This window comes from Labrus mixtus, chromosome 4 (genome assembly GCF_963584025.1).
Source record: "Labrus mixtus chromosome 4, fLabMix1.1, whole genome shotgun sequence".
In the NCBI taxonomy this organism is placed as follows: domain Eukaryota; kingdom Metazoa; phylum Chordata; class Actinopteri; order Labriformes; family Labridae; genus Labrus; species Labrus mixtus.
In genome coordinates, this window is record NC_083615.1 from 1,206,576 (window position 1) to 1,217,651 (window position 11,076).

Here is an 11,076-nt window from a genome sequence, read left to right on the forward strand (position 1 = left end):
TACACCAGAGGATACATCTCTTCATGTGTGGTCTATCTACACCAGAGGATACATCTCTTCATGTGTGATCTATCTACACCAGAGGATACATCTCTTCATGTGTGGTCTATCTACGCCAGAGGATACATCTCTTCATGTGTGATCTATCTACACCAGAGGATACATCTCTTCACAAGCTTCCAGCTTCAGGGGAAACACGCATTTCAACCTGGTCTACCTCCAAGGCCTGTTTTAGGAGTTTTGACTCAATCAGTAACTATCTGGTTCGAGCACAGAGAGATTCTTTCCTATTATTCTCGTCAACGTCGGTGAACGCAACTGGACAGGAGTGCTACAGACAGCCACTGTTACCTGAAGAAGAATACACCAAGGAAAATCTCCTCCTGCCACCAGAAAGACAAAAGAGCATTGCTCTTTGTCTTTGTCCACCATTTTGTACCTACGTGACGTAGCTCCACATGGTGCTCTCATGGTGCCCTCTATCTCCCCCCCACCCTCTCTCTCATCCACACACACACACACACACACACACACACACACACACACACACACACACACGTGCCACGCTGTTTGCTTGATAATGTCTGTTTGTTTAGATTAGTTTATAATAGTTATTTGTTTGATTAAGTTAATTGATTTTGGATTGATGTTGCTTTGTTTAAATAAATTCTGTTATAATTTAAGAGAGCAGTTGTTTGTGATTACTGGTGTATTTGCATTGTGATATAAGCTGGGTGCGAGGGCTTTGTGTACGGATTTCACGCCTTCAATTTATTAAATATAGTTATTAATTATTAATAATATTAGTAATTAATTAATTAATTAATTTGAGACTGATTTGAGTGATATTTTTGTTATATTTCCCTGATAACAGGGTGGTGCCCCAAGAGTTGATTAAACATAGTTTAATGATATTGTTATTTATATTATTAATAATGAAATATAATTATTAAAGAATATAACCAAAGTTGACTTGATACAACCCCAACACATACATGCACACTTCAACTATGAATATGAGCGCATGTCACTGGCTGCTGTCACTTGTCATTAACACCACATAGAACAGGCACGGGCAAACTACAGCCCGGGCCATATACGGCCCGTTGGGCTTTTTAATCCGGCCCGCCGAACTTGTCCAAATTATATTATTATTAAATTAAATTTTAATATAATTAAACCTTGTTCGTTTTCCCCTGTAATGCCCGCGTTTCCCCAATAGATGGCGCACTTCAGAGTGTGGTGTATTATTCCCTTCTTCACTTTTTCGCTTTGCCCTATGAACCCGTATGAGCCCTTCTGTAAAAATGAGCGGACCAAAGGAAAGAAATGTGGACAGTGAATGCCGAGTGTTTAATACGGAGTGGACAACTAAATATTTTTTCACTGAAGTCCGAACAAAGGCTGTATGCCTGATACGCCAAGAAACTGTCGCAGTTTTCAAAGAGTACAGTATCAGCCGTCACTTTGCAACGAAGCATGCTAACTACGCTAGCAAGCAGTCCCCGCAAGAACGGGCGGCTGCGGCTCAGAGGTTGAAGGATAATTTACAGACTCAGCAACATTTTTTTCACCAACAAACTGCGATTCAAGAGTCAACTACCAAGGCAAGTTTTTTGCTGGCATTCAAATTAGCAAAGGCCAGCAAGCCTTTCTCCGAAGGCAAGTTTTTAAAAGAATGCGTGGTAGACACAGCAGGTCTCTTGTGTCCGGAGAGCCAAGGCCAGTTTGAAAAAATCAGTTTATCACGCAGGACTGTGACTCGCCGTGTGGAACTGATTGACGAATATATAGCCAGCGAATTAAACAAAAAGGCTGAGTCCTTTAAGTTATATTCACTAGCGCTGGATGCAAGTAATGACGTAAAAGACACTGCTCAGCTCCTCATTTTTATCCGAGGGATTAATGACAGTTTTGAGATAACGGAGGAGTTTTTGACCATGGAGTCCCTGAAAGGAAAAACGCGAGGAGAGGACTTGTATAACCAGGTGTCTGCTGTCATCGAGAGAATGAAGCTACCTTGGAGTAAACTTGCCAATGTCACAACGGATGGATCGCCAAATTTAACTGGAAAACATGTTGGGCTGCTGAAAAGAATCCAGGATAAAGTGAAAGAGGAAAACCCTGACCAGGATGTTATTTTCCTTCACTGCATCATCCATCAGGAATCTCTGTGTAAGTCTGTATTGCAGCTTAATCATGTCGTGAATCCAGTTGTAAAACTTGTTAACTTTATACGAGCAAGGGGACTTCAGCATCGTCAGTTTATTATGTTCCTGGAGGAAACTGATGCGGATCATCAGGACTTACTGTACCACTCTCGTGTCCGCTGGTTAAGTTTGGGCAAAGTGTTTCAACGAGTGTGGGAGCTGAAAGAGGAGATCAGCGCATTTTTGGAGTTAATGGGGAAATCCGACAAATTTCCTGAGCTAAGCGACAAGAACTGGCTTTGTGACTTTGCATTTGCTGTGGACATATTTTCACACATGAATGAGCTGAATGTGAAACTACAGGGGAAAGATCAGTTTGTGCACGACATGTACAAAAATGTTAGAGCCTTCAAATCCAAGCTAACTTTATTTTCCAGACAAATTGCAAACAAATCTTTCGCTCATTTCCCCACACTTGCCATGCAGAAAGAGGCGACGCGAAATGCAAAGAAATACAACAAATCCCTTGACGACCTGCACGGAGAATTCTGCCGTCGGTTTTCTGATTTTGAAAACATTGAAAAGTCACTTCAGCTGGTGTCCTGTCCCCTGTCAAAAGACCCTGAAACAGCACCACAGGAGCTGCAATTGGAACTGATCGATCTTCAGTCTGACTCCGTCTTAAAGGAGAAGTTCAACTCTCTTAAACTGAATGACTTTTATGCTTCACTTAACGAAGCCACGTTTCCAAACCTCCGGAGGACGGCACAGAAGATGCTGACTTTGTTTGGCTCGACCTACGTATGTGAGCAGACATTCAGCGTCATGAACATCAACAAAGCCCCTCACAGATCCAAATTAACTGACCAACACCTCGGATCTATCCTGACAATTGCCACTACAAAACTAACTCCAGACTTTAATGCACTGGCAAAAAGTTTCTCTACTGTGTTTTTTAAAATTTTAATTAATTAAATGAATGCATTTGGAAATCAATTTGTACAATGAGCCTTGCATATTCATGCTTTGCTACCTGTTAAAGGCCAAATCCTTTCATGTAATGGCTTTTACATGTCATTTATATTAGTTCACACAAACACTCCATCCATCTGTTCCTGGCCCGGCCCCTCTGTCAAATTTTAGAACCCATTGTGGCCCAAGAGTCAAAAAGTTTGCCCACCGCTGACATAGAACAACCTTCTTACAATTGAGAGTATACATATTTCCCTTTATGTCAACACCCCCACTTGATTTCACATTGTTAAAATAAACAACAACAATAAACACACCTTACATTGTGTGTTTTTAACATGGTTAATCTCCAAACAAAATCTTGTCAAACTTTCTCAGCTTAAACTTTGTAGCTGATTTGGTCATTACATCTGCCACCATCTGTTCTGTTAAGCAATAGTTCAAACTTATTTTTCCATCATTAACAGTTGACCTTACAAAATGATACTTTATGTCAACATGTTTACATCTCTGTCTGTTTACAGGATTCTTAGCCAATGCTATTGTTCCTTGGTTATCCTCATAAACCTTAGGAAGTACATACTGATGTCCATCAAGTCCCTGTAATAGTTGTATAAGATACAAAGATTCTTGTGTAGTATATACTCTGCCTCACAAGTGGATAACCCAACAGTAGGTTGCTTTTTAGTTTTCCATGAAATCATAGGACCATTTTAGACTCACACAGTAACCTGTTGTACTGCGTCTATCTCGGACATCAACTGCCCAGTCTGCATCACTGAAGGCTTGTAGTCCAAGTTTCTCATTTTCACATTGTCTGTAACACAGCTCTTTCTCACTTGTGCTTTTCAAGTATCTTAGTCCATGTTTTACAGTAGTCCATTGTTCTTCTGTTGGTTCTGTAAAATGTTGAGACAATTTACTTACTACAAAACTCAAATCTGGTCTTGTACATGTAGTCAGATAAATAATACTATGCTAAGTATTCTCTCAGAGCAGAGTCTGAGAGAGCATCATAATGCAGTCATCAAGTATGACAATATTTTCACATATCTTCTATAATTAAATATGTAACATTATCAATATATTAACCTGATGTTTTGCTCCTGCTGGTTTTCATTAAGTTTATATTCCCTCTGGCCTACCTTTCCTTATTACATGTGTTGACACTGTCACTTTAATGTTGCCTGAGATAATAATAAACCAGAAAGCTGTATGAAGTTATGCATTTCTCTCAACATCTTTACCTATGGCTACCAAACATTATGATCAGACAGCATGTTTAACAGACTCCGTCAGACTTCGAATCTTTTCACAGTGTTTTCACGGAAACATAACGTTATGTAAATTAGCCATGTGCTGCACATTGCGACTCATTGAATCAGGTTTCATGCTTCTTGCGGTCGGCACAGCGATATTGCGCAATTGTGGTCGGCACAGCCGCGCACCGCGCCGACCGCAACATAATATTTACAGTCTATGTGTTGCAATGATTGGCTACAGGGCCCGGAAGTACTTTCTTCGGGCCGTGTTGAGCAATGAGAGCGCTATGACCGCAATCAGTATGAAACAACTCGACGTTTGCAGGGACCGTGCTCGCCGCGTCATGGACCCCCCAACCCCCTCCAAATATTTTTATTGCAGATCTAAATAAATCACACAAATGACCTATTTGGGATCGAAAACGGCAAATTTCGCCGAAAGGTGACAAGTTTGCACCCCTGATTTTAGCGCTGCTCCTCGGTTAAACCAGCGGACCTCTGTATGATCGGACAGCTTGTGCGTGATATTGTTTTTGTATAAGAATGAAATGTTCAGTAATAGTTATATTTTTATGGTCTGATTAAAGCTGGTGATAAAGGCGCAACAGCAGGCTACTGCATTTAGAAGTGATGTCACGCTGAAACTTTTAGGTGATCAACACGTTCACCTCTGGGTGACCTAAAAATGAACCATCTGTAAATAAAATCAGTGAATATTCATTTTAATTTACTGTTTTTACAATAACCAGAGGTAAAATAAGTCTATTGTCAGGCTCAACACCGGTGTCCACAAACTACACTAGATGTGAGGAGACGGTCTGGGCCGTTACGCAGGACAGAGAGGATTGATTTTTATTTGCACGAGCTGCTCTTTGTGGCTCACTCCATAGGAAGCTTTGTTATTATCAGTCAAACTTTTGTTTTACATCAGTCAAGCCAGGAGAAACTGGTAAGAAGTGTGGACAGAACTGAAGACTGTCAGGATGAGCTCGCAGTGCAGCGCCTCCTGTGGTTAAATCCCGTAGCTTTGATGAAATTCTGGCAACTTGTGAGCAAATAAAACTAAAGAAATATCGCTCCTTCGATCTCTCTTGAAAACCTGCATTCTGTGTCACCTCTCTCAGGTGTTCAGCCTGTTTGCTGATGTGATGTATTACCAGCGTAATGCAGGAGCAGCTCGTGCACTCGGCCACTCGTCTTTTTTATGATACTCCCTGCTGAGAAAATAGTTCAAAGTGCCCCGTTTAATTAATTTTCGTATCATGATATCAACCTTTACGTTGCTCATTATAGGTTTTAATACAATTTGGGGAAAATAAGTATTACAAATATTTAATTTATAAAAAATCTCAAAATATTTTTCAATACATTTCCTCCTTCTTCCCAAAACGTCTCACGGGCCAGATGAAACCTGCTGGCGGGCCCGCGGGCCGTAGGTTTGACATCCCTGCCCTAAGATAAGAGTAGGAGAGAAAAGAAAAAAAAAGGAGATCGTCTGCAACGAAAAGTGAACAAAGTAAACATCTGTAATATTTATTCTAGTTATAGAGAAGACATTCAATCAAAGAGTCTTCAATTTAAACTTTCCTTTGACAGTTTCAGAATCTCACAGTGTCACAAACATCTCAGACAAAACAAGTGTTTGACTTTATTTTTACGTCTGATGGTTGAAATTGGAAAGATTGTTTTTCTTTGTTTAATTATTCATAATTGATCTAAAAATCAGCTGTTCAGGTGGTAAAGAGTGAAATATACAACAAGTTATTTTTTTTATATATTTAGGTTTAAAATGTAAGGCTTTAAATTGCTACCACTCTGTGGATAAAACCACAGAAGAAGAAAACGGACTTCAGCATTAAGTGTGGATCATTTGATTATCAGCCTGAAGTCTACAGTTTAGTTTCACATCATATGAATCTGAACAGAGAAATGAAACCTGTTGTCTTACCTCAGAGTCTCCAGTCTACAGTTTGGACTCTTCAGTCCAGAACACAGCAGCTTCACTCCTGAATCCTGCAGATTGTTGTCTCTCAGGTCCAGCTCTCTCAGATGGGAGGGGTTGGACTTTAGAGCTGAGGCCACAGCTTCACAGTGAATCTCTGACAGTCCACAGTCTGAAAACCTGTCATGACATTAATGGTACATAATATGACAAATTGTGTTTTTCACATCAGAGGTTCAGCTGATCTGAACTCACTTTAGTTAACAAACATTTCCATCACTTGTAAACGTGTGTGTGTGTGTGTCTGACTGCTCCTGGTCCCTGTGATGGAATTGAAAAGTGGAGCGTGCATTTATCATGAACTATATCATCAGTGTGTATAACGCAGCGCAGTTTAAGAGTCTGTGTTGAGATGCTCCTACAGCAGGCTACAGCAAGCTGTGAGATGACGTCACTATCGTTAAGTTAGCTGCAGACACGGTGACAGTGAACAGAAAAAGTGACCAGATCACGTTTGTTCCCAACATACGGCCGTATGGATCAAAGATCCACTGTGTTCTGTTGCACTAAAAGTAAAACTGTGCACCCAGTGGCTGGGGTCTGTGTGTGTGTGTGTGTGTGTGTGTGTGTCTGTGTGTGTGTGTGTGTGTGTGTGTGTCTGTGTGTGTGTGTGTGTGTGTGTGTGTGTGTGTGTGTGTGTGTGTGTCTGTGTGTCTGTGTGTGTGCGTTCCTGCAGCAATGTAGGTTGGTGTGTCTCCGTGATGCTCCGTCATGAAGACAGCAGAAAGAGGAGCAGGGAAAAGTAGCTGCAGCTACATCAAATGTGTTTAATACTTATAGCCTAGTTTTAAATAAAGTATAGCATAGTTATACATGAATGATGGGTAAAACATTTACCCGCCCTGTGGCAGATAGCCTTCTGAAATTTACTCGCCAAAAAGAAAATCTATGCGTTTGGTGGGTGTTCATTTCAGTTTCAGTTTCAGTATGTTGTTTCACCAAACAACATAAATTGAGTCCCCAGTCTGCTGACACGACTTCCTTTAAAAAAGAATAAAGGTGAGCATAATACTTTTAATTTTCTGCGCCAATAAAATGATCCATGACTTACTGTAAATCTGTGATCTGATCCAACGGAACATAATACCTTACTAACACTATTAAATGTACTGGAACAAATGTGTGTAAAACAAAAACAAAATGTATTATTTTGTCCGGTTTACTTTTTTATCCACCCGGCCACCTTCTGTCTGTAACGTGATGTAAGGTATTACTGTTGGTAACTTCAGTAATCATGTCACTTTTACTAAACAGTTATCTGGTTAATGGTGTTACTTTAAGTTCTTCTACTGTCAGTGTTGCTCCCCCGACCTGGCCTAGTGCTGCCAGAAAAGAAGTTTCTGTATGTAAATACAAAGAAGCAACACAGTTTAGAACTTGCCTCTTTGGGGTATTATGCTCCTCACAAGCGCTATGCGCCCTCTAGTGACCTGATTGAGGATTGCAATAACATAGTAACAAGTTCAGTGCACTGGAATTCGGCTCTAAACAGATATTTTAGACACATAAACATAAAAAGATATACTGGGGTCTCTTTTTAACTCAATACATTTGTTCTGACTGTCCAAATGACTTTTAACAGTTTTCAAATCTTGTAATCCATTTTTAACTTTTTGATAAGCTTTGTTTTTAGCTTTAGACGATACACATTTTAATGAATTATATACACGTTTTTTTTTAACCCTTTACATCAGCATAAAGTGAGGACAGAAAAACTAATCAAATGTCCCTTTCCACGCACGCTAACACAACTCGTCAGACTTTAATCTCGTGACGTTGGCTCGAGTCCATGAAGGAGGAAAACAAAAATGTCCGAGTGGTTTAAATGAAGACAAAGAAAAATATTCTTGATTTACTTGATAGACCGTGTGCAGGAGTTAACCTTTGAATCAGCATTCAACATTATCCCAGTCTTTGGTTAATGGGGTTGTAATTAGGGCTGCCGTGGTGATCCAAGAGAGAGAGAGAGAGAGAGAGAAAGAGAGCGAGAGAAAGAAAGAGAGAGAGAGAGAGAGGGGTGAGAGAGAAAGAGAGAGAGAGAAAGGGCGAGAGAGCGTGTGAGACGCTGCACAGACTTCACTGAGTTCTGGTGAAGTTGAGTCCATTTTCTTATTTAGTAAGTACTCAGCCTGTCGTTATGTATCCTGTAGCCAAATCGTACTATACAGGTTTGAAAACCAACTGTCATGATTATAACTGTTGCTTCTATGACGGTGCTGTATTTCAGCTGTGTGTGTGTGTGTGTGTGTGTGTGTGTGTGTAGTGTCGGACACGCTCCGCTGATGGCATACACACAGCTCTGTGGCGTGAACGTTTGTCTCTGTCTCTGATTGTCACTGCGTTGTTGTTAAGAAAACAATAAATTAAGTTTTAATAAATTATAGACTTCAAACTTTCCTTTTTGATAAATCTTATAGTTAGAGCTGCTGCTGGTGTAGACCAGATCCTAGTTATGCTGCTATAGACTTAGACTACCAGGGGAACTGGAACCTTGATCTCTTATCTCTCTCTCTCTCTCTCTTCCTCTATGTGAGATCATATTACTTCATGTCACTATCTGTAAATCTCAGTTACTAACAACATCATTTCCTGGGAACTCCTGAGCTCTCTGAGGCCCCCCCCCCCCCCGCTCCATAACCCTCTTCCTGCATCTTATCCCATCTCCCCCTTTCCTTTTTTCAAGCCAGGTCCAGTCTTGGCACGAGGGCTGTTTCATCATGAGCCTGGGATCCTGCTGAAGATTTCTGACTGTTAAAAGGAAGTTTTCTCTTACCACTGTAAATGTTGCTGCTTTGCTAAAGTGCTCATGATGGATCTTTAGGTCTTTGTAATATTGAAATAAGTAAGGTCTTTTTACCTGCTCTTTTGTAATATTAAATAAGAGTAAAGTCTTTGACCTGCTTTTTGTAAAGCGTCTTGAGATGACACTTGTTATGAACTGGCGCTATACAAATAAAGATTGATTGATTGATTGATACGAGGCATATTTACGAGGTGAGAGCTAAAATGAGATGTTTCCTCATTTCACACAGATGTTTTTTGATAGATTGGACAAATTGCATCATCTAAATCAGCTGGTTCTCCTTTTTCATTTGACTGAAAGCTGAAATGTTAACAAAGGGGCAAAGTTACATTGGGTTTAGGTACCAGTGCAGTTTCCTGTGAGTCCATCTGAACATTATGTGGGGTGAAGTGACTCAACCTAGTTGCATTTAAAGCAGCTCAAGAGAACTTAGAACAAAATACAAGTGACTGAAGAGTTTGTTAATATTTCAGATAAACACTGTTTTCAAAAACCTAGATAGTATAGTATATATTTGAAGAACTAAACAGCTTATTTTTAATCATATTTAATCACATCTGGACTTACTCTGCCTTTCTGCAGTTCCTCACAGCTGGAATCAGTCTCAGTCGTCCCTGGAGTGATGTCCTGTACTTCTTCAGGTACAGCTCATCCAGAACCTCCTCTGACATCTGCAGCATGTAGGCCAGAGCAGAGCAGTGGATGTCAGAGAGTTCCTTTGATCTGTTCTCTGACTTCAGGAACTCTTGGATCTCCTGATGGACTGAGAGGTCGTTCATCTCCGTCAGACAGTGGAAGATGTTGATGCTTCTGTCAGGAGAGATATCATCACTGTTCATCTCCTTCAGGTTGTTGATGACTCTCTGGATCATTTCTGGACTGTTGTCTCTCTGACCCAACAGGCCTCCTAAGAGTCTCTGGTTGGACTCCAGAGAGAGGCCATGAAGGAAGCGAACAAAAAGGTCCAGGTGACCATTTTTACTTTTCAAGGATTTCTCCATGGCACTCCTCAGGAAGACATCCAGGGATAAGTCATCACTTTCAGGAGTTTGAAAAATGATGTTGATGTCTTTAAGGAAAGCCTTCACTACACCTGTGTTCCTGTTTGTCAAACAGTGGAACATGTAGACTGCAGCCAGGAACTCCTGAACGCTCAGATGAACAAAGCAGTAGACTGTTTTCTGGAAGATCACACACTCTGTTTTGAAGATCTCTGTACAAACTCCTGAGTACACCGAGGCCTCTGTGACATCAAGACCACAACGCTCCAGGTCTTCTTTATAGAACATGATGTTTCCATCCTCCAGATGTTCAAACGCCAGCCTCCCCAGCTTCAGAAGAACTTCCCCGTCGGCCTCCATCAGCTCATGTAGACTTGTCTCACGTCCCTCATCATACTTGTTCTTCTTCCTCTTTGTCTGAACCAGCAGGAAGTGTGAGTACATGTCAGTCAGGGTCTTGGGCAGCTCTCCTTTCTGCTCTCTGCTCATCATGTGATCCAGAACTGTGGCAGTGATCCAGCAGAAGACCGGGATCAGACACATGATGTGGAGGCTCCTGGATGTCTTGATGTGTGAGATGATTCTGCTGGACTGATCTTCATCATCACTGAACCTCTTCCTGAAGTACTCCTCTTTCTGGGCGTCAGTGAAGCCTCGTACTTCTGTTACCCTGTCAACACATGAAGGAGGGATCTGATTGGCTGCTGCAGGTCGAGAAGTTATCCAGATGAGCGCTGAGGGGAGCAGATTCCCCTTGATGAGGTTTGTCAACAGTGTGTTTAACGGTGATTTCTTTGTGACATCAGACACAACCTCCCTGTTTTTGAAGTCCAACCACGGTCTGCTTTCATCCAGGCCGTCAAAGATGAACAACAGTTTACAGACA

At 41.1% G+C, this 11,076-nt stretch overlaps 1 protein-coding gene across 11 annotated transcripts in view; it reads right to left on the reverse strand.

The window, feature by feature from the left end:
* Positions 1-11,076, reverse strand: part of LOC132973511 (NACHT, LRR and PYD domains-containing protein 14-like) — a 273,451-nt gene that overhangs the window by 111,155 nt on the left and 151,220 nt on the right. For 8 of the 11 annotated variants that reach the window (XM_061037001.1, XM_061037004.1, XM_061037003.1 and 5 more), the window contains one exon: positions 6,333-6,506. In XM_061037001.1, the coding sequence (XP_060892984.1) occupies positions 6,333-6,506 (174 nt within the window). Of the gene's footprint in view, positions 1-6,332; positions 6,507-9,756; positions 9,817-11,076 lie in introns of all 11 variants that reach the window. The other 3 variants (XM_061037008.1, XM_061037010.1, XM_061037011.1) reach the window with 2 other exon arrangements.